Source organism: Aythya fuligula, chromosome 4 (assembly GCF_009819795.1).
Source record: "Aythya fuligula isolate bAytFul2 chromosome 4, bAytFul2.pri, whole genome shotgun sequence".
Taxonomy (NCBI): Eukaryota; Metazoa; Chordata; class Aves; order Anseriformes; family Anatidae; genus Aythya; species Aythya fuligula.
Genome location: NC_045562.1, coordinates 20,416,312 through 20,440,298, shown reverse-complemented (window position 1 = coordinate 20,440,298; position 23,987 = coordinate 20,416,312). Strand labels below are relative to the sequence as shown.

At 43.1% G+C, this 23,987-nt stretch overlaps 1 protein-coding gene across 4 annotated transcripts in view; it reads right to left on the bottom strand.

Moving 5' to 3' along the window:
* Positions 1-841: 841 nt before the first annotated feature.
* IRF2 (interferon regulatory factor 2) overlaps positions 842-23,987 on the bottom strand; it is a 40,277-nt gene continuing 17,131 nt past the window's right edge. For all 4 annotated transcript variants that reach the window (XM_032186840.1, XM_032186841.1, XM_032186842.1 and 1 more), the window contains exons 3-9: positions 18,885-18,984; positions 18,086-18,262; positions 15,536-15,582; positions 11,841-11,952; positions 7,800-7,964; positions 3,227-3,273; positions 842-1,873 (exon numbers count right to left, since the gene is read on the bottom strand). In XM_032186840.1, coding sequence (XP_032042731.1) covers positions 1,562-1,873; positions 3,227-3,273; positions 7,800-7,964; positions 11,841-11,952; positions 15,536-15,582; positions 18,086-18,262; positions 18,885-18,984 — 960 coding nt within the window. In that variant the 3' untranslated portion in view covers positions 842-1,561. The remainder of the gene's footprint in view (positions 1,874-3,226; positions 3,274-7,799; positions 7,965-11,840; positions 11,953-15,535; positions 15,583-18,085; positions 18,263-18,884; positions 18,985-23,987) is intronic.

Genomic DNA, 23,987 nt, shown 5'->3' with positions numbered 1-23,987 from the left:
AAATCAGAATTTGTCATCACACAGTAGATGTTGAAAGCCTTGGGGGATGTTTACTTCAAGTGTGTTTACTTGACTTCTGATTCATTCCACTAATGAAGAGCTATTGCTTGAAACTCTTCAAAAACGTAATTTTCTGGACAAGAAAACTGAGTAAACTAAACAGGTATCTACCAGGAACGGGGCAAACACAGCTGAGCCTGCTTTGGGCTGGAGATGGGCTTCCTCAAGATCCCTTCCATGAGGTGCCTTGCTCCAAGCCCAACCATAGAATAGCACCAGAAGAGGTTTCCCAGTTCCCAACCTGTTCACGTGAGGCCAAACTTGAGTAGGTTGCCATTAAGCTCTAGTTCCTCTTTCCACCTCAAGCTGTCTCGAGCACAGCACTTCCCACTCTGTTAGATGGGCACTGCAGAAACTGTAAAGACGGCTCATGCTAATTGTTCACTCTGAGGTCACATCCACCTATCAAACACCCATCTGGGGCTTCTGCAAGATTAAAAAAAGAGAGACAAACAAGAGGATTATTAAAAATTTAACTATATACCATATTTATTATCAATCCACAGGATAATCTGATTGCTACATGAGCTCATAAAAGCTATTTCACCTTTACAAAATTAAAAAAAAAAATGTGCCACAAGGATGTAATAACTGCTGATAACCAAGGACTGATTCTTAAAATTATAAATTTGCTGTAGAAAAGATTAAAAAAAATTATATTCACTTTAGAATTTTATTTTGAATAAAATATTCCCCTGTATAAAAAATAAAAAAGCTTGCTCTGGTTAGAATTAGAGTATTTTTCTTCTTCTTTTTTAAATCTGGGAATTTGCATAATATCTCTGTAATAGTTTTTTTTTTTTTCCTATTGTACCACGCGGCATTCAAGCATAGCAGATTAGAAAACAAACATGAGAAAAGCAGTCTTAAAATGTATGAAATCCACATGGGAAGTTTTAACTTCCTTTCCTTTCCTCTATTCTTTAAAGACACTTTAGCAAGAATAGCCTTGGAAAAGAATACAGGTGGGGAGGGACCTTCAATGTGCCATTAAGTAGAGCAAGGTAATAAAAGGCCTTTCATAAGTGCTTTCTTAATAAGGTGCAGAAGCAGACTGCAACGTTGCTAGTACTGCACTATGTACAATATTCACAATAGATTTTTTTATTTAAAAATATTCCAGCTAGTTCACATTTTCTCTTCCATTCTGAGGCTTTCAGTTCCATCACAGCCTTGACAGCAAGAAGCGCAGCAGCACCACTTCCCTTGTGGTTGGTTGGTCCTCATATGAAACACTGGAACCTGCAAGTGGGCCAAAGTTCTTGGGTTTTTCCTACCTAGCAACCTTGGAAGTCCGTCTGGGTTCAGGTGTACATACTGACGGCTGGAGTCCTGAGTTAAAAACACTCCGGCACTGGAGTCGGACACAGCAATGTTTTATATTGCCAAGGCTTTCTTTACCTTAGATTTGTCTAATGTGCGTCAAGGGATGAACCTCTCCTAGAGAAACATAAAATACAAAACCAAACAAAACGAAGCTAAAAAACACACTGTCAAAGGCTTAGCAGCTCTTGACTCTCGACTGGGTGATGTCTGACGTTTTCTTGATGACACTTGCCCGCGTCTCGCGGTCTGGCCGGCTGCTGCTAGTGGAGGCTGTGGACACTACTTGTGGCAGGGGGATGTCTGGGAACGGGGGCCAGGAGCTGTTGTAAGGCAGTGGGCAGCTTTCTTCTTTGATGGTCACCTGCAGGTCAGGCTTGTTGGCAACGAAAGTGGCCATGCTGGGAAGCGTATGAGAAGTGTTCCTCATTCCCAGATTGCTGAGATACTGTTTGCCTTCAATGTTTTTCTTCTGCCAATGAAGTCGGCCCTACAAAGGGGAAGAAGAATGAGGAAAGAATACATGAGTGAATGCACTTTGTAAGGTGCTCACGGGAACAAGATGAAGACAGAAACATCCACAAATTGCACAGGAGTTACTCCCTCTCTAAAATCCTACCTGCTGGCATTGAATGTCTTTGCTAGCTTTACTACCTGCTGACTTTGAATGTCTTTGCTCTCTGACATTTCTCTCTTTAGGAAGTCCTGTATCTGAACCTTGGTGGCTTGCTCTCCATCACTCAGGAGACTCTGCCCACTCTTCCGATGGAAAAGGAAGGCCTTACTGCCAGGGTGCCAGACACAGAATCGGACACAGAAGACCAAAAACTCAAGAGCATCAAATGGAAGTCTCCTCCATTACTGGGGAGAGCATCCTCCTGCCAACAGGCAGGTACAGAGACTCAACACCTTTCAAACAGCACCGCCCACATTGTCAACACAGGTAAGGCTGCTGGGAAAGTCAACGTCCCTTGATAGCATGTCCAACATCACAGCTATGAGGTTTGCCAAGGGAACACGAGCATCCTTTTCCTTCCACATCACACATGCCACAACGGCATGTTCTGTCAAAGGAGAGTCCTCGCTGGGTTTGGGGAGCCATGGAGCTCCCACCTCAGTCGCTACTGGTGAAGTAGCTGGTGAATTCCCACGCTTCTCCTTTACCGGCTACACAAACCCTCCTGGGGCATTTTACTGAGCTTCCTGCTTCACCAAAGCAGGAAAGAATAGCAGCCCATCCAGCCCTCTGGTGCAGGGCAGGGCAAGAAACACTGTTATAACCACGCTGGCAGCAGGTAGCTGATGCTGAGCGCTAACTTGGTCTTCACTTCTCAGGAAAGCCTTTTGCCTCACATACCTCAAATGTTCAAGTTGCATTTCTATCCTACATGTAAACATTTCCTCCAATTGTATGAGCTCAGATGCCATTTAAGGAAAACAAAGTGAGCGTGCTTCCAGCTGAGATGAAATGCTCACTGCCCAGCAGTGTCAATGCATGGTGCACACACACACATAGAGCACATGACAAAGGCCACTGGGTTGCTCTGTATTCACAAATTAGTTGGCACTGTTGATGGTTCGACAGAGTATTTTCTTATGCAAATTTATCGCCTTGTAGTTATGACAGATGAGGAAGAAGGAACTTGCAGAGATATCCGTTCTGCTAGGAAATCATCCAAACATATGTATCCTTTGAACCTTTCTAGTTTTTGTTTTTCTCTCTCAGCTTTTAAAACTGAATGTTTCAGTGGTAGGCAGTTGCAAACGTAGAAGACAAAAGAATACCTCTGGACATTATTTTGAGATCTTGCCCCAAAATGTTTAGACTTCAGAAAGCACTTACCTCTGCATTTTCTTCATCGCTTGGAACGCTGTCAGTCGTTTCACTTTCTGTCAAACAAAATGGAAGCAAAAATGAAACTCGTGTTATTTTATCTACAGTAGCAAGATCCAGCTCAAGAGGCTCGATCCACTTCAAAGAAGTACAAGCAAACAGAGCCAAGCCAAACAAGCAGGAAACAATAGCAAAGCACGGACCCCCTGTGCGAAGTAATTGAAGGGCTAGACCACAAGGCATCATTGAACGACTGGAGCAAATTCACATGGTTATCACGGTTAATACGGACACACCCTGGGAAAGACAGCAACAGAGGTGGAAGCAGCAGATCTGTGTAACTGCACATACTTCTGGGCAGAGGGAGGAGACTCCTGCTGGCAGGGAATGCCCCCCTCCCTCACCTGCTCTGGGCAGCTTGAGGCCCAGCTATGGGCAAAGTCCTTTCCAATCCTTATTTTTATCTCGCTGCAAAACCATCTACAACTCCACCCCAGAGGAGATAAGTGTGTTTTTGTTTCATAAACTGTTATCTCAATCTGCCGCCTCAAGGGCTCGTTGCCACTTCTTGCACTTTACTACTGCTGGTTTACTTCGCTTTTATTTCATTCTTGCCACCCTTGCCCAGTCCTTCAGCCTGTTTCTCTGCCCTCCACCCATGACTCCAGCACAGAGAAATGTAATGACATTCTGCACCAAAGCAGGACAGCCCCATCGCCTCTCACCCCTCCCTACTGCCTCTCTGGCCCTCACCATTTCAGCCAGAGCACAAACACACAAATACACACACAAGCTGCCACCCCTCCGCACCAAGGGACAGGCCAGCAGCTCCAGCAGGACAGCCATCCTCCTGCAGCTCAGCCTTGCTTGCAGAAGAGCCCGAAACCCAGGGCTTTCAGCTGTATTTTCAAGCCCTCTAGATGTCCCTGCTTGAACAGTGGTTGGACCAGAGGAGCTCCCCTGCGAGTCTCCAGAGCTCTTGAGGCTCGGCTAAGGACGAGGTTTGGGCAGAGAGCCATAAGCTTATGGTCTGAATTGCTCCTTCAGACGTAAGGATCTAAACTGCACCCAGCATCCTGAAGCAAGGAAGCTGGCAGCTCAGCTATTGAATGCTCTGACTGCCACAGCTGACGCTTCACCTACTCCACAAGTCCCAGTCCCAGCATGCGGCCTGCAGAGGATCTAACTGTGAAGCTCTGTGAAGTTAACACTCTGCAGGGCTCCTCGTCCACTGGCCCAGGTAAAGAGAGATGTGACAACGTGATAAAGCTGGTCCATTAAGCCAGACTGAGGGGAGAGAGAGCGGGGGGAGAGGCAGAAAGTAATCTGTACAGAAGGAGAAATGGCCCTGGAGATAGAGTCAATAAGAGGGATCAACACAGAGACAAGAAGCAGATATTCCTTGACATGAAGAAACATGTGGCAACAAAAAAAGGGTGATGCAGATGAAAAGGAATCTATCCTTGATGTTTATACATAACAAAATGCTGAGCAAGAGATAGCACTATAGTTAGCATAGCCAGGGAAGCGAGCCACTCGGGGATGGAAAGTTAGAGAGGCTATTTGAATCAGGAAGGTTATTTGAATCGGTGTCAAACAAGACAAGGTTGACAAGAACAGCCTTGGTACGAAAAAAACGGATTTCATAGACGTCAGTGGAAATCTGAGGAAACTCATAAGGGCCAGACATATCACTTGCCTGTGTAACCTCAGAAAGGAACTAGAGGTGTTTTTGAAATAAAGCAGATTTATGTAGGACAGCTGATACCTCCAGCTACCGTTTGTTGTTGTTGTTGTTTCAGAAGAGCTAAACTAACTGCTCTTGCACAGCTGTTCTGGTCATGCTCCTCCCTGCCAACCCGTGGCAGCACCTGACACAGGAGGCAACTCCACTCAGCAAAGCCACGAGGGCAGGTTCAGGGCTCCTTTATGGGCTTGTGTGTAACAAGATAAAATCTGAAATAGTCACAAGAATGTCCTACAAACATCAGGGTTCTGACAAACCCTGTGGTGAAAAATGTGACATTTGTTCCTATATCCAGTTGGACCGTGTTCTCTCGCTTCGATTTATGCCCATTGCCTCTCATCTTCCCTCCACGCCTCACTGTGAGGAGCTGTGCTCGACCTTCTCAGTACCATCCCTGTAGGTGTGGATGGGCTGCTGTGAGGGTACCAGGACCTTTTCTTCAAGCCCCAGTCCCTCAGTCAGCACTTCCTCACAGGACAACTGCTCCAGCCCCTGACCACCCTGGCAGCCCTTCCCTGCACTCGCCCCTGTTTGTTGCTTTCTTGGCCTGGGGGACTCAGAACCAGGCCCCGTGCTCCAGCAGCAGCGTGACGAGCGCTGAGTAGAGGGGGATAATCACTTGCCTAGATCTCCTAGCCATAGCCCTGAAGGCTGTTGGCCTTCTCTGCAGCCAGGGTGCTCTGCTGGCTTGCGTCCAGCTCCCTGCCCACCCCCCTTTGTGCAGAGCTGCTCCCCACTTCAGCAGCCCCAGCCTGAATTGCTGCAAAGGGCTCCTCCTTTCCAAAAGCAGGACTTTGTGTCCGTCCTCGCTGAACTGGCTGGACTTGGTGATCTTGAAGGGTTTTTCCAAGCTAGATGTTATCATGAATCTGTGAATTTCCTAAGGTTCCCATTGGCCACTTTCCTGCAGTCTCTCCGCTTTTTTCTGGACTGTGGCCCTGCCCTTGGCCATATCGACTGGTGTCCTTTATTTGTGTCTGCTGTAAGCTTCACAAGTGTGCATGCCACCACCTCCTCTGCTCACTGATGAAGATATTAATCAGGACTTGTTCCAGGACAGACCATAGGAGAACTCTATGTCTTGCTGGCCTCTGGCTAGACTAACCAGGATCCTCAAGAGCTGTCTTAAGATGCATTTAAAGGCACGTCAGTGGCATGAAATCATCTCTGTGCTATCCTAGTTATGAGTTAGCAGGTCCTGATATAAGTTAGGTCAGCTCAAGACCACCAGGACACTAAGACAACATAAGGGGATAGCAGAACAACTTCAGACATGCTTCATTTATGCAGACTTCTTGCACTGACTTTAGGAAAGGTAGCTCAGGACTTGCTCATGTCCGGACGATTCTCTTGTCACCATATACATCCCTCCCTATTGTCACAGCCCAAGCAACCGCCACGACTTCCAGAGCTAGACAGTGACTCTTGTTTGCATCCAAGAACTTAGATCCTTCAGCCGATGTTAAAAGAAAGCATTGTTGCCACATTCACATAGCCAGGGAAAGTTTTGCAAGAAGCATTTGGAAGAAGGACAAGCATTTCAAAGGCCGCGTCTCCCACTGCTAATACGTTAGAGCACGCCCACCTGGTGCTGTGCAAAGCCCTTCTAAATGCTCTGGCCATTACAGACTAAACATGCTGGGAAGCACGATCATATATCAACGTGTGTGAGACTAACATTGGAGGCTATTCAAAAGAACATCAACTATTCACCCAGACCCAAAGATAAAAATTCCTACATTCATATTTTATGAAAATGTGTCTGGAACTAATTCAGCCTAATGAGTCAAAGACAAAACCATGTGTAAAATAATAAATTGCACTGGGAACAATTAATGCTCAATTTTGCCTAAAAAGATGACTTTTCTGTTTCTGCCTCAGTATCCCGAGGCTTGCAAGTTAGCAATATGTTAAAAAAGGAAGGACAGGTTGGATATGAAACTTTTTCTACTTTCAAATGTGGTTTTGCCCTGTTTCCTACGGAAATAAGGCTTATGTGATTGCAAGGACTCTATATAGCGTGCCCATGTGTGCATTTATATCTGTTCTCCCCTTACAACTTCTGAATACGTTGTCAGTCTTAGATAAGGGATTAATAAGTGCCAAGACTCTTAACTTCCTACCAGTTTTATGAAAATAATGGGCCAGATAAAAATGAGAAACCATTAGCACCCTGACTCAGGGGAAAGCTTGTTATCTCAACCCTTACTAGATATCACAGTATCCAGATGGGAGACAGACGTTGGAAGCAAGACCTCCACAGACCACTTGTTATCAGTCACTACATGGCTGTTCTAGTCTGCAGACTATATGCAACAAGACACATCCACTCCTCCAGGGCCCTCAGCTTCACATTTACATTATACATCATTAGTGCAGCCCTTAGCGCTCTGTACCCACTGTGGTAGGCATCACGGAAACATGCATCAGAAATGACCTTTTATCTTTAAAAGGTCAGGGTGCAAAGGGGACACAATATATGGGCAACGTACAATTTGTACCACTGAAAATGTCCCTCTAATAAAAGATGACAAGATATCTCTGCACAACATCTGAAAAGGTTATTTTTCCATTAATCACAGGCTACACACTGCAGCTTACATTTCCATCCTTAGATCTGCTGAGTGGTTTCCCCAGGTAAAATGAATATACAGGACTGCGAATTTTTGAGTTAAAAATACAAAAGGCAGCAGAACAGACATTTCTGAATCTGTGCCAGCTGCCCTGGAAAAGCCACCCTTTCCCCTGTGGTGACCCCTGCCTCTTGGCTTGACACTCCCGAGCAAATCGAGAATCTCCCAAACATTTCCAAAAAAGAAACACCAGGATGCTTACCTGCATAGGACGAGACAGGGGAGATCTGTAGGGGGTACAGTTGGCTCATGCTGAGGGGCTGTTCATCACTTTCCGTTGTCACCTCTACTACCTGGCAAACATCTGGAGGATTGGCAACTATCACCTGCTCCTCACTGCTGCCATCAAGGTGCGGCTGTCCTACAACTTGGAGTCAGAAGAAAAAATTGATTACTCATTTTATGTCGACTCTGATGAATCTCTAAGAGCTTGTCCTTGGAGACTGCTTGGTATTTGAGTGAAATGCAGTCTTTAATATAGCCTCAGCACTTTCTTCCACGTCCACCACCTGCTTTCAAAGGGACTTCTATAGGAAACCTGTGTGACATATTTAGTTTCCATCACCTTCAAAGACATTTCTTTTCCACTTGTGACAACTGAAAATACCTAACTTTTTCCTGGCTCTCATTCAAAATGCCCTCGAGCCGTCCCCAGCACACCAGCTGTCCAGACGCTTTCCCAGGGAAGACCACGGCCACACTCTCCCTTCACCAGGGCATACAGACCACGGCAATCTCTCCTAATCTGGGAAGCATCCTCACCCAACAAGCTGCCCACGTCCCACAGCCTCTGGATGCTCTTGTGTAAATTATGCATCATGAAAGCAAATGGGTCAGAACAGGCGTGCGGAAAAACAGCCACCTGGTCATGTAAAATATGTTAAAAAGCTGATTTATACATGACATGAATCTGCCAAAAATTTCCTCTCCACTCAGATGCTTGTTCTCACTGATCCTCGCAATGCCAGTGGTGGCATGTAGAAAATCACAGTTGTACTGCTAGTCTGTAGTCCCTGTGGTCTGTGACTGACAGCTACAGTCTGGTTAGTTATTAACAGATGGTTTTCCTATTCCCCCATGCACATAATATTTAATACCAAAGAAACATTACTTATTTCTACAAAGTGAAAGCACCATGGATGCTTTGTAAGCGTCCCAAAATACTTTGCAGCCACTAGCTGTGCTACAGAACACCCTTTTGAAACAGGGGAATAAACTTAGAAGTTACTTAGCAAAGAAGTACTGTTGTAAAAGCCAAAACCTCAGTTATCTGGAGCATCTTGAGACAATTCCCTTTGTCTTGTACAACCTCCCCTTTTGATCCCAGCAGTATGAACACATGACTACTGCATTAATCCAGCACTCAGCTGAAAGCCACTAGCTAGATCAGGACAACATGGATGGACAGAGAGACCTCAGGGGATGGCTAACCTGAAACCCCAGCTGTCCAAGAGAAAGGGAAGGACTACAGATATTCTTTCACTGGACCACAAAACATAAAAAGAAACAACCTTCAAACAGATATATTCCTACCAAATTCAACAAGAGTTTGGAAAGATTTTGTGCTGGAAGAAATGTTTCAGATTTATTTGTGTTTTGTGAACTATTTTTAGTCTTAAACACACTGTACAGTGATAAATGCCTATTTTAAGTTTTACATAGGAACAACTCTACTAAATCTTTCAGGCCCCAGTAGTCCATTCCACCTGGTAATGCCATTCTGGAGCTGGCCAATACTGGAGTTTCAAAGGACAGCCACAATTAATTCACCGAGCTATATGGTATCATTAGGAATTCAGACAGCACGTTTTTATTCTAGATTCATGATAGAGAAAAATGTGGTAAGTGAAGCACAGTACATTTTGAAATTCTTCTGTTAAGTGACCTAAGTAATCTGATTATTAATTAAAAAAAAAAAAAAAAAAAAGCAAAAGATAGTATCTTTTTCTGGATGGATTCAGGTAAATATACATGAATGCACATGTATATATACAAAACCCATTCCTTCCTTCTATCTTTAGACAAGGTAAGAACACGATGTTTTGGAAAAGAAAAGTGACAGGTTTTTCTCCCAGGGAAAAGCTTTGTGAAGTGCCAGCCAACTTCTGGCAACTCCCCCAAAGCCTGGGGGATGTGCATTCTGTGAGACAATTCCAACATATAGAAAATTACATACATACCAGATAGTCTTTTTTTTTTTTTTTTTTTTTCAGTTGGCCCACTACAATTACTACCATTTTGTTCTAGACATTTTATTATCAGTTTTCCTGGTTCTGAAAGGACCTGCTTTTTATTGGGCGGAGGGGGCAGGAGCACATGCGTGTGCACACTCACAAACACACACACACAGAGTTAATTTTTATCCAGGAGAAACCAGTATTGTGCAACACTGTTGGGATAAGAACAGGCCATCTGCACTGTTTTATCTTTCTCTTCAAGACCTGAAGAATTCTTACCCACCCCACGAGATAATTTCAGTGCAGCAAAAAATACTGCTCACTTGGGCAATGTGCCACCACTCTTCCTTGAGCTGCACGTATGTCAGAAGCACTGCAAGTGCTGTTTGTCTTTTCTCCCTGCCAGTTGACTTCCCTCCTTTCTGCAGAATATATCTATCTATTTTACCCTTTCCCCCCTGTTTACATTAAATACCAGCCTGGAGTACTAAATAAGGACTTCTCTCCTCAGACTGGATAAGCAGCACACTCACAAGCCATTAATTAAACAACACTGGATCACAGTTACGCACCCAAACCTTGTTGTTCCACCTCTGAAAATGGATGCTAGGTCTATCCACAGGAGCAAAGGGAAAAAAAAGGCTAACCAGACATCTCCCTTGTGAGCTCAAGGAAAAATGAAGGCCCTTAAGGTGCAAACTCAGTTCTGTTCCTCTGAACATCTTGGTCGGTTTCCACATCAGCCCCTTTACCAGTTTTACGTTGATGTTACCAGTGTTGCTCCTGTCCTGTAAATTACTAAGATCTGCTATGGTGCAACATGCATTCATCTCACAATAAAATTTAACAGGAGTTCAGGATACATTGCACTGTACAAAACTGAGCTGTTGCAGCAAAATTACTGTCTTGGATTTGGGGGAACAGCAGGTACATTTCAAAGAATGCTGTTAATTGATCTCTGTTTGACTTTAAGGTTGTAAAATAAAGCAAAAGTGTATGAAGCTTCCTTGCTGGGGCTGCATATCAGCTTTGGTGTATTTCGGATTTGTTTATGAGTCAGTCAGTAAACATACCACAATACTGTGCTATTCCTTTGAGTTATAAAGCCCTCTGTAATAGTAGGAGCAAAAATCATGCCCTAATACTTTTACAAAGCAAGAGATGATTAAATAAACTACCATAAAGAGAACAAAAGTACTTCTGGACCATAAAAGTACTTGGAGGAATGACTTCATGAAAAGCTGTGTGACCAAAAAATTGGGTAGCAAAAATAGTCACTGCATGTAATTTCTGCCATCTTTGCATACAGAAGATTAATATATTTTTCAAACACTTCTTCCTCATATATAAAAGTGGAATTCTAGAGAAAATGTTACACGGCTCACATTTCTAAGATTCCTCACTACAGTTACAACCTTAGCTGAAAAAGAGCTGTCAAGAACAGCCCCATTATTCTACCAAGGTCCAATTATTCACATTCTTCAAAGATGACATCTAATTCCTAACGTACTGGTTTCTAAATACAGTCTTCACTGATCTTTCTTGTTAGCTCTGTGATGTTAAGAACGGACTCTGATACTGAGGTAAAAGAACTGAGGTCCTCTATTTCATCTGTAGGTTTAAATTCACAAATAAAATGTTAACCTATACAAACCTGTTCTTTGAGCAATGGGAAACTGTGATCCAACTTTGGTCTAACTCCCACAGACACTGGCTACAATATCCTCATAGCTGAAGACTAGCCTGTATAGTAAGTTAATGTTAGGAAAAGCCACCTGAAGAAGTCTGTAAAAGCTTTGATCTCAGGGGAACAACCATGCTGCAGAAGTGCTGCTCACTGTCTCGGCATGGTGGTGGGGCTGGCCCACAAGCAGGACCTTGCATGTCTTGGGCTAGCAAAAAGCATGTAGACAATTTTAACTGTGTTGTTTTCCAAAGTGCAAAATGCTGCTGGAAAGGTGAGTTTGGCAGAGTCAGAAGTTTATTTCTGGTACCACCTATTTCATGAAATCGTGTTTTAATTCACCTGTATGCTTAGCATATATGAAAAGCATAGTAGTACTTACCTACAATGTTCACTGTACTGTCAACTTCATTTTTTATACTGGAGGGCAGGAAATAGTCAGAAGTGACATCATTTAGCCCATTAATCCCAAAAGATGATTCAACTGGCTCTTGCTAGAATGAAAACAGTACAGTTGGGTCAGGTTTGATTTATTTTAGGAGCCTGGACTCAGTTCATCCCTGTTTTCTGAGATGGTAATAAATTAAATCGCTTCTGCCTGCTGCATAGCCACTGCTCTGTTAGACACAGTTTCAGAACAAGTAATTTGGCTCTCTGAGAAGCAGCCAGAGTTTATTCCACTTCCAAATCTTCAGCTTTGAAACTAAAGCTATTTTTAATTTTCAGATTTAGAGTGAGCCTTCAGAGAGCAAGAAATTAGTGTGCTATTTACTACAAGAGATTAACATTTGGAACAAACAAAGAAGAAACGTTGCTTTAAAATGTATTCTATTTAATATTCATCCTTGCTCCCTTCCAAACATGCCGTATCTCTTAGCGCTCTCTTAAAGGAAGCCTTAGCTCCAGCATAGTAATTACTAAATTCTAGTCTTAATTTTTCTCTGCAGCAAGCCTGAAAGCAAACCAAGATGTTTACACTAAATACAGCCTTTTAGATCACATCATAAACATTACCACAGGGCAACAGCGTTGGGAAAACACCACCTGTTCTATATACACTGAGCTGTCCGCAAGACGCATACTCTGTAGGTCTGTTACACTCAAATGGGAATCTAAAGTCCTCCCTTCAGACTAGACACCAAAAATTTAATTCCACAAACTCAGGATTTCTTTAAAAAGCTATAGACTCTTTTAAAGAATTAACTACAAGTCCAACCTCCTCCCTGTTACGGGCTCCTTTATGGGGTTAGCAGATAGAAAGTCTAAAGCCTTCTGCTCCCGTTCTGGGCAGGCAGTGCCGCCACCAGAAGTGAAGTCCTGCATCGCTCCTGTCCTCACAGCATCTGCAGAGAGGTGCAGAACTGCTGGTGTGATCTGATGCCACAGTATGCCCATTTTTGCTACTCCAAATCACTTCATCAAGCACAGGGCAAAGGCAAGCCTCAAGGCTTGTGGTGCCAGCCCTTCACAGTACGAACCGTATGAACTGTTACCGTGGGGACGAAAAACCAGAGGAGAGTAAAGCACTAGTGGCAACCGGTCTTTGATGAGCCACACTGGTAGTGTCAGCCCACAAGTCAAAGGACCAGAAAAACAGCAAAAAAATAAAATTAGCTGCTATTGATCCATCCACAAATACCGACTGCAGAGACAGATGAGGACTCTGCACCGGAGCCCTGGTGTTGTGCAACACCCTGGCAAACGCAGCAGCCCCCATGGGAATGCTGCTCACACTGTAACTCGCTCAGCTTTGCTGAGGCTTAGTTACAGAAACGTTTATTTAGCTGCCCTATCAAGCTGCAGAAATAAATATTCATCCTACAACTCAGGTGATGGTGCCAGATCCACAGAGGGACGTGGACACTGGCACAGTCGATGTTAAATCACTTAACTTTCCAGTTATGCCTGAAGGAAGCTAAACTGAAAGGACAGGGAAAGGTGTCACTTCGACTTAAACAAATGTCTGAATGGGAAGCTGCATGCATAGCCAAAACTACACGTAAGAGAAGGTAGAGATTAAGCCCCATGCAGTCATCTCAGCCCTGAACTCTGTCTCCAAAGGAAAGAGCCTGTTTCTCTTTGGGCTGCTCAGGTACCTATGGCCTCTCCTCCATTTGCCCAAAAACCCAGGAGATTCATCTGCAAGGTGGAGACCCGCTCTCAGCTCCTTTGCCTGAAGTGGAGCAGGGATTAGGTGCAGGCCAGGCCTCACACCCACAGCGGGGATGAGGAAGGACGCACCCTCACTGAGCACCCTGCTCAGGCTTGGCCTCAGCAGCCCGGCAAGGCCTGGCACCAAGTCTCTCCAGCAAGGTCTGGCAGCTCTCCTCACCCCACCGGTGGTTGCCCTAGAGCTCTGGGCACCCACAGGGTCTGGCAGTGGTGACCCTGTTACCCTACAGCAGTTAAGAGGCTGGTCATGGAGCAGCCTCCCGCTCATCTTCACTAAGCAGAGGTTTTCCAGGCTCCAGCAAGGCTTTCAACGAAAACCACACAGCTCAGATCTCAGGAATCCACATCACCAAGCAAAGAAATTTAAGCGGCTTTCAAAAACGTGCGTTTGCATTAACTCATCCACCATCTTTCTTCACAGTTACTGCCTTCAGCACTCAACAGCCTGCCTAGCAGTGGCTGAGCACTGAATGAGCACCTATTTTATAAAGCCAGGTGTATTTGGAAGTCAACTCATGTACACATTTCTCAGAATAAAGGAGAACGGTCAGGACCTGGCCCCATATCAAAGCCTGCAAAAGGTAAGCAGCCATATCATAATTAGTGGCTGGCGAGCCATATACATGTATTCACAGCTATCAGTGGCAGGTGTATGTGCTGGAAGCATGGCCAGATCAGCCTGCTGCTGCTGCGTTGTGTGGCCCAACGCTTCTGCACAGTTCAGGGCAACCAAGCTGGAAGAAGGCACCCCCAAAAGCTGTGAGCACCTCCCTGCAGGCTCCTACTCACAGACATAATGCTGTGTGTAATAATCTCCCCGACATCACTGGAACTCTCTCAAGCAGTATTGGTGAGATCAGTCTTAATGAAGAAGACAAGACTGTTCAAGCACCTCTACAGCTTTTAAGGTATTTAATATTTTGACTAAAATAAAGATTATGAAGAAAGGGAACAGCAAAGTGCTCCTGCCAGGTTTGGGAGGCATTGTGTGCTGCCTGACGCTGACCAAAGGACCTTACCAGAATAAAGGAGTGCTCTGACACGTAATTATACAAGTCACCAAAAGAGTTTTTGCCTTCCAAATCCAATTGCAATCAAGTCTTTTTACCAGGCCTCAAGCATTCACCTGGCTGAGGAATGAGAGTCACAGTCCCTGAGAAGTAAGCAGCAGAGGACGGACATTGCTACATGCTACTGCAGGCCATGCTTTCACTACTCCAATCCCAGATTTCAATGAAAGACCCAAGAACACAAACTTCAGTGAAGCCTGAAAGTCTGGAAACTTTGCAATTTACTTTATGAAAAAAAAACAAATTGGACCAAATCTTGCCACTATTTAACAAGGATCTTCTTTGAGGGGCCTCAGCAGAACTGTGAAACCTATCAAATACCATGCTTTGTAGGGAAAGCAAATGGGAGTTTGGGTCCATGCTCTGAACAAGAAGAAATCTCATATGCTACCTGATGAGCTTTACAACTGAATTCCTCCAACCTACAGTGCAGAAGATAGTGCAGCTCCGATAAAACGTCTCCCCCTTGCCTAAACGAAAATGAATTTCCAATGCCTTCTGCACAAAAGGTAGTTGCATTGTTCAGAAGCATTCCTTCCGTAATTACCTTATTTCTACTTACACAGACAAACAAATGGCAAATGTATTGCCAAAGCTGCCAGTTTTCCAACCTCCAGGCATTGCAACACAAGGGCTGTGTCAACTGATGACGTTAGTCATGGCTGTAACAGGCTTCAGGTTTAAAAAAAAAAAAATTCAAAATAACTGTAGCTACTTAACCAAACCACAAGCATAGGAGATTTGCAAATATCCACAACATACTACTGGGGCTATTAAGAAATATTGCAACAGATTGTTTTCACAAGCTCTTACAGTATTAACAGCCGCTTCTTACCTTAATTTGTTTGAATTTGTCGTCCTTCTCGGACTTTGTTTTTTTTCCTGCAACAACAGAAAGAAGATCTCTTAAAGTTCTCTGTGCCATGACTTTTCCTATATGCCTTCTATATCCACTAAGAAATAGCCCCCAAATGTGCCTCAAAATAGTAGCACCTCCTAAGAAAGGGAGAGCTCATTTTGTTTAATTTTAAGCTCACTATAAGGGCTGGGCAGTCAAAAATTTACCTTGAGCACTCGGGTTTTGTGTTTCATTTTTGAAGGACTGCAAAAAAGAACCATAAATGGACTAAATAAAGTGATCTCATTCAAAAAAGCAAGGTGAAAAATATGAAAGAGTGACATACTAAGCACCAGGGACTGTTAAAGGAAAAGCAAACTTGATAAAAATACTCAAAGAAAAAAAATATCAAAATGCATTCCTAATTGCACTTGAGACACTCTAACTGTAGCAACAGGAAAAGGGAGATCATTCTTTAACATGTGAAAAGAGATCACAGTAAACTTCAATGCATTTTTGTAAATGGTTGCAACATGGGAGAAGGATTATATATTATAATTAATGCAAAAGTGGTTTATGTAATCATGCTGGATTTGAGAATGCAGAAAAAAACCCAAGGTGTATGGCCCTCACCAAACCTCCCGTGCCTCGGCAGACCTCAGCACTACTGCCCCTGCTGTGTCCTGAAGGGACCCTAACGTGAAAGCTCAGACCTGCTGATGCAAGCTCTGCTCTACCCTGCTGTTTGTACAGACGTGTCCCAGGAATTTCTCCCATCCGTACTACAAGACAGCACTTCGAATTAGAAATGTTTGCAGACAAATTCTTTTGCCCTCACTCATACATAAATATAGCCACATGCCATGTAGAAAGGGCAAGTGAGAATATATACAAGGCCCAGAGTATGTCAGTTGTATAGTAACTGGATTTGTAGTGGAATCTTCTCCTGCACGGAGCTCCAGAATCTCATTTTTCATGACGAACTTTTCTAGCTCTTACAGCTATGAGAGGAATCTACCACAATGGGACAGATTGTGGTTCATGGATATATGCCTGAATGTAAAAAATACAAGACAGATGAGAGATCGGAAACAGTTCCAAAGCAAAAATTCTACTTTTTCCAGACTGATCTTCATTTCATAGTATGATTCTGCCCGTGAAATGCCAGAGTTAAATGCTTCCAACCACAGTTACCTTAAACTTAAGATGTGCCTTTTACTTCTCAGTTTGAGAAAATAACAAATTGAGCACTAGGTGAACCGGATTTGATTTTAGAGGAGCATTATACATTGGGATTGCAGGTTATCTTTTAATCCAATACTTCTAGGCTCTAGAAGATACCAGAGGAAAAAGGAAGCCCATCTTCTACTCCATAAGACAATTAACAAAGCCATAAAGAAACCGGTGTTTCTACTCAAAAAGAAACCACTCATGAGATTGACCTGGTGGTTGGATCTTCTCCTGGCATGTGGGAGACCTAAAGCCTACGCCAAATCTGAGGAGTTTAAACAGTTTCTCATGTCACCACTACCATGCCCTGGGGGCAAAGAGGACAGCCTTTTTTTTTTTCTTGGCCTTGTTTAACTATGTAACTAAAGAAGTGGCTCCATGGTTTAACATCCTGAACAGAGATCCTAGGATGTCAAACCTGGGAGTTTGTTCCTTATATAGGAAACACAGATGCTGAATTTGAGCTCCCAGTTCCACATGACAGCTGAGTTTGGTCCCTGCAGCCTACAGAACCAGCTTTTCTATGTAGGCCACAGCTATGCTTGAGAGTACTGCTCCCACTCAGCTAAAAGGAGTGTGAGCTTATTTCTATCCTTGCTTGGAAACAGACAGAAAAATGCTTGTCACCATATTCTGAATGAGTTTTACTGTGCCAAATGCACAAATGTCGAACATCCTCTATTCAGCCCCCTTGACTGAAGGAGACCCAGTTCTCTCATGAGAGTTAGGGAATAAGCAGATATGGCTTTATGCTGCCTTCATTCACTAGGATACCTCACAGGGACTGAGATTTTGAAAGTGGTGCCACAGAAAAATGAATAGAGGCTCTCCCCTGTGGTATTCTCAGCTTCCTAAAACTGTGCTTTAGTTCAGCACTGTTATTAACACCTCCCGCAGGAAACATTTTTCCTGATTCAAGTTAGGGGTGTTTGTCACTCTGCAAATCTTCAGCTGCTTATGCCGTATCACTGTCCCCTATCAAGCTTGGCCCATTTGGCAGCAGTTACTGGCAGCCCCAAAATTTAAGCAAGCAAGGTACACGGGACTAGCATCTGAACACAGCTCCATCGGCTTTAACAGAGCTATCACCATTTACACAGACCACCAGTTATCGTGTCTCATCGATCCTCTCTCAAAGTAGCTTGTTCTCTTAATTGAATACAGCCCATTTTTCATGCAGAAGTTCCTAAGTTCTGGGGAACACCTGGATAGAACAGTCTGACTTTACAGCAGGAGACGTAAAATGGCACGTTATGCAGACCCCATAGCAGCAATGCACCCAACACCAATTTCACACTCGCAAACTCTCTCCTCTACCTTTTTTGGAAGGTCTTTCAGATAGTGGCAGCATCCGGTACACCCTGAAGGCATTGTTTCCTTTCTTTATACTTTTGTCCTTCACTTCTTCTATATCTGGCAGAGAGTTCATAGCACAGCGGAAGTTTGCTTTCCATGTCTTTGGATCAGGTTTATCTACCCCCGACTGGTATTTTCCTAAGCAAGAAAAGAGAGTTAGGCACACACAATGCATAACTGAATACCCCAGGCAGACTGATAGCAACGCAGGTTAACTCCAAGGCATTAGTCTTTGGTTCTCAAGACGGGCATTCAAACAACAGCTGAGGTTGCAAGAGCAAGCGAATTCTGCGACCTCATTCTCATGCATGTTTCTCGAACACATGATTAAAAACAGTTTCTGTTCAAGAAAGACTTAGGGCACTGCGGATCAGATGCAACTCTACAACAACGTGGAAAAGCTTGCACAGCATTTACCTTTATTATGTCTGGCTCAAATCCATAGAAACACATAAAAAGCCTAAGGGCCCAAGTCTACAAAGTGCTGAGCATGCTCTACTCCAAACAATTTTGAACCCGATCTTGTTAACGTTTAAATCAATTAAGTTTTACTGTGTACCTAAAATGCAAATGACTTATGGCCATTCAATAAAGCTGGGGAGTACTGCAGACCTTGAAAAAAGCACTTAGCCTCCCACAGATCTGGAAGCTTCAATTCATTTACTGTGTTAGTAAAAGCAAAGACATGAAAGGAGGAAAATACAACTCTTAAAGGGAAAACAAAGTGAAAACCTGTCCTGCAAAAAGAGAGTCCCAATACCTGTGTGAATTGCCCAGTTTCTAAATAAGGGAGCATCTTTTTCAACATCCCACCCATGTCTTGCAGCATGCATCCATGGAATCTGAAAAATCTTCTTCTCCTGGAAGGGAAAACAAACAGGAAATGCCGATATTGATTGACTTCAGGGATTTTCTGATGACTTTAAGTCACCCATTTAAAAATGCACTTCCAGCATCTGCAAATGTTTTGCTTCCTTCTAACCCAGTGCTGCTGTCACTGAACTCAACAGGAAAACATCCACTGGCGTCAGTGAAAGCAGAATACAGCCCCAAGTATATGAAATACTCAGATGCCCCTTCGTGGACTACGAGACTGGCAGCTTTCCAAGCTGACACATGGATAAAACATTCAGTGCTACACATTTTCTAAACATTCAAAACGAGGGCTAGTTTTGGCAGCACGGACACTTTTATGATTAAAAAAATCAGATACAAAAGTAAACAACCATAGGAACAGAGCTAATTCAAGGGATTTAGAATTCAGCCAGTAAAGCTAGCATGGTGAAAGAAAGGGCTATCTAAAATTTATGAGCTAATCAAACAGGACGTGTATCAAATGTAGACTTCTCTGCAGTGGGATAAAAAAAGATACAGGACACCCATGTGCAGGGGTGGAATTAAAAGTAGCCACACTTCTTTTAGCTCAGAAACTTGAGGTTGAAGAAAAGTAGATTTAAAGCAATCCAAAGGAAGGCCTGTTTGTTTGTTTACACAACACATAGTTAAACCAGGGCGTGCCTTATGTAGTGGAAGTATAAACTGATTCACAAAGGGAACAGAAAAACTTGTGGAAGATAAGTACACTGGTGACTGTCAAAGATGATGGGCTCATATGCAACTCCACCTCTGGGAGCACAATGCCTTTCAGAGCTCAAACAGCACGGGAGTGGGAAGAATCATATTCCCCCTGTGGTGTCTCCTGTACTCCTTCCAAGAGCACTTCACCCAGGCCATCATCAGAGATAGGATACTAGGCCAGATGGATGCTGGGTCAGATGTGCTTTCATATCATGTAACACAGGAAAGAATTGCTATGTAATGACCTAGGGGGTTGTATAAGAACACTCATGTCTGCAAAGCCATGAAAAAGGGTTTTGTTCCACAAACAAAATCCTCCTCTTGGGCAGGATACACCTCACCTGGCTTTAAATACAGATATCTTACACTGTAAGCGCCACCCCTACCGGTTTAGATTTCTTTCACAGCTAGTGAAGAGAAAAGAACTTTCAGGGCACAATTTCCTTCAACTCACCAACTGAATTACAACCCCAAATTGCCTCTTTCTCTCCATTAAGTGCAAACAACTTTAGACAGCAGCCCTTATTTAAATGACTGCTTTGTAGATGTCTAAGGTCGGCTGAGATAAATCCTTTGCCCTCCCCCCTTCCTCCAACAACAGCTTTTCTTCCTTGTCTGTCAGGTTAATATTTCACTAATGTCAAGGTAAGGCTTATTTCCTCTCCTTTCTGGGTGATCTTTGCTTTTTTGAGCCTGCATTTTTTTGTCACCTTCAACTATTTTCTCCAGTCCCTTCCCATTTACTTTCATTTGTTCAGAACCGCATTCTTCCCTTTTTGCTTCATCTTTTAATTTGGTGAAATCACAGATCTAACGTGTTCTCCATTCTCCTGCACACTCTCACACACTCCTTCCTTTTCATCCATTCTTCATCATTTGCCTCACATGCCTTTTGCCTCCTATCTCTTCCCCCTCTACATATTTAAAACATCTTAGAGATATGCTCTCCTCTTTCCCCAAGTACAGTTGGTCTAAAGAAAGTTTCAACCCCACTTTCCTGTGGTCCACAGCTCTACTGTGTTCATCACCGTGAGAATAAGCTCTATTGCCTTTACTCTCCTGCAGACAGTGATCAGCCTGGAAAAAAATACAGGCCCATTAAAAAAATCTACAAAGAACTGCATGAATAGACCAGACTAAAAAGTCTTCTCATGTTTGGTGATAGGAAGAAGTTTCAACAACGCTACACGATGCTACAGAGGTTATTCAATTGATTTCATATTCTGCAATGACATCCAAGAAGTTCTTTAGGAACTTGCAGACTGAATAAGACTACAGATATAGCACCATGTCACCATCAGTGGTACTCACTGCTTCAACGAAGGTGCAAGGACCTTCTCAACTGCAGTCTACGTGTTCGTTACAGAAAGTTCTTCCTAATTCCAGGTGTCTGGGAGCACAAGGGCTTACAGCAAATTGTAATACAAATAACAAAATCTTAGAATCTATATGTATTATAACTTTAAAATATAAATAATTTTACATACAGAAACATTTTCTGACCAATTATGAAAAAAATCTGATTTTCTCTGAAGCCCCACAAGACTGCTTACTGCAACGACACCATGTGGCTGTGGTTCCACGGCGTTCTGCTCTAGTTCACCTAGATCCCCCCTATTTAAATATTATTTTTTTATTTCACAAATCCTTTTCCAGTTCATGTTTATTAATAATGAGATTAATAGGAAAAGGCTCAGCACTGATTTTTCTTAGACTTGGAAAATCAAGAGCTCTCTAATGCTGCACTTCATCACCGCACGTTCGTGTAGGAGTCTTGAGTTTGTATAAAAAGTTAGGCTCACCCAAAGTCAAAAGCACAACCCAGAAAACTGCTGCTGCATAACAGCAATTGCTGCCACAATCCAGTGGGGATATCGAAAGGGAAAAGGTGTCACATTCTTAGAAATAAGCAGGAAGAGGAAAACGGTATTGAACACTTGAAACCCTAACAGTGCAAAACACTCCAGGCAGGTGAATGAGCATGAGATCACAGATTAGTTAGAAAGTCACAGGACACATTTTAAATAGTGACCTCCATTTGGACGGTAATACTCCAAGCAGCCATCAAAGCAGCTGGCTGCCTCTCGGCTCCCGTTACAGCTACTCTGCATGTTTTCACTCTAATTTCCTTTTCCAGATCCATGAGGGACGCTGACCTCCCATTATCCCCCTCCTCACACCACCTCTGCCCTCTGCTGAACTATGTAATTTCCTTCACGCCTTCCAGTTTGCCTCCCAGGGATGGTAAAGAAATTCCCCTTCTCCCTTACGCTGTTCAGCAGGATAAAATGTTCACTAGGAAGGTGCACAAGGATTTATTTTTTAAGCCCTGTAGAGAAGGGCTTGTTCTGGTGGGGAAAACATTAACAATGCAGTGCAGAACAAAGCAGGAGGTATAATGTGATTAACTGACAGCAGAGGAAGGAATTAGGTAAGTCAGTTGTTACCTGACTTGTCATTTTTAAATGAGAGAGGTTTAATTCCTTCCTCGGTCTGGAAAAAATTCCCAAGAAAAGGCAGCCAATGACAAACATAGAGCCATATTCATTTCTTCACTAGTTAAATCTTATTTCCTTAAGAGCTGTGCACACAAGTGAGTGCCATTCTCTTGCAATCTGCCCCGTCTTCTTTTGTCCTTTGCCAAACTGACTGAAATATACAAACCCTGAAATCCTACAACTTCCAGAGTCAGTTCTGTCTGTACCGAGCGTGCTGTGACACACATGACACTTTATCATAGATTCCATGCATGGCTTTGTTTACGGTCAGGATTTACAGTAAAAATAGAAATATTTTTGGTTTAATGATTCATTGTTGGAATGGATTTTTAAGCATTTTTAAACAGAAACGCTCAGAAGTGCAATTAGCTTGAGCACAATAAAAGCAACTTGGGATGATACCAAATCTGAGGGTAGAGTGGGGAATCGGAGTTTAACAAACGTCAGTGCAGGCCACGTAGCCTGGTGCACTCCTCCTGATAGGGGCCAGAGCTTTGCTCTAGAAAAAAAAAATACTCCATTTCAAAATGCTTTATTTGTGAGACAAGCATTGATCAATGTAGAATATGCTAACTAAGGACAAAATCCCCTACCGACTCTTGCATGCAAACAGCTTACGCCAGAAGCACAAGGCAGAAACCGCTGCAACAACACAATCAGAGAGCTGCCAGCACTGAACAACGTGACATGCCTTGCAACACGCCTTTGTAGGCTACTGGACTGAACTTAAAGAGTGAATCCCTTAGCACAGAGGCTGTGTTTTCACACTGCAGAGCAAGTATGTTTCCAGGATGTACTGAGAAAGGTTACACGAACATAACCTGCAAACACCACCACTACATTTAACAGTAACTTGCTCCAATCTGAAATACTGTGCCCTGATGGAGAAATTATTCTGGAATCAAACAGAGATTTTCCGGAAAGGACAGCAGAGGTGGATCATTAGCAGGAGAGACCTGACACAGAAGTAGAGATAGTAAAAGAGAAGAATCCATAGGGACCTGAATATGGTATTCGTATTACAAAGACAACAGTAAAAGCTGCTCTCTTCCTCCTCTTCAACTATGACCCCATTATGCAAGAACAAGGACCTACTCAAATTCACAGGGCAGGTAACTTGGGAATGGATAAAGCAATATTTATTTACCCAGTCACAGCATGTGAGAGTTACTGTTGCAGGATGTTCCTGAGAAAAAAAAAAAAATTGCAGTCGAAATTTATAGGGCTGCTGATAATTTTATAGTCACAAGTGTTTTTAGCTTTGGAAGCTGAAATAAAAATATTAATTGCCATTCTCCAGTGTTAAAAATTAACATCTAAGCCCAACATCTACTATCACAGGGAGAATACTAGACAAACTAGACTAGTGTCTTAACCAGAATGGCAGTTTCTATGGTTCTGCACCCACTTTACTGCATTTCTATTCATTTTGATGATAATGTGGGCTTTGTAGTTAAAACTGCTCCATTCTTTTCAGTATGGTGAATTGCACTTCTGCATACTGCAGAACACAGGTAGTATTTTGGGGGTTTATACTGTTCAAAATCTCAAATACACCGTTTTATTCAGCCAATTAAGAAGAGTTCTAATTGGGTCCTAACATTTTGGAGTTGTGTTCACAGAGTATCTAGTGAACTAGATACTAGTGAACTAGTATCACTATGAGTCCTGGACAAGGAATAGTAGTTGGGGGCCTGGTACAGAAAAACTTATCTGATTTTTTCCCAGGTTCGCTGCTTTGAGAAGTGTAAGAGCATTCACCCAATTCTGAAAGAAGAGTCCATCAC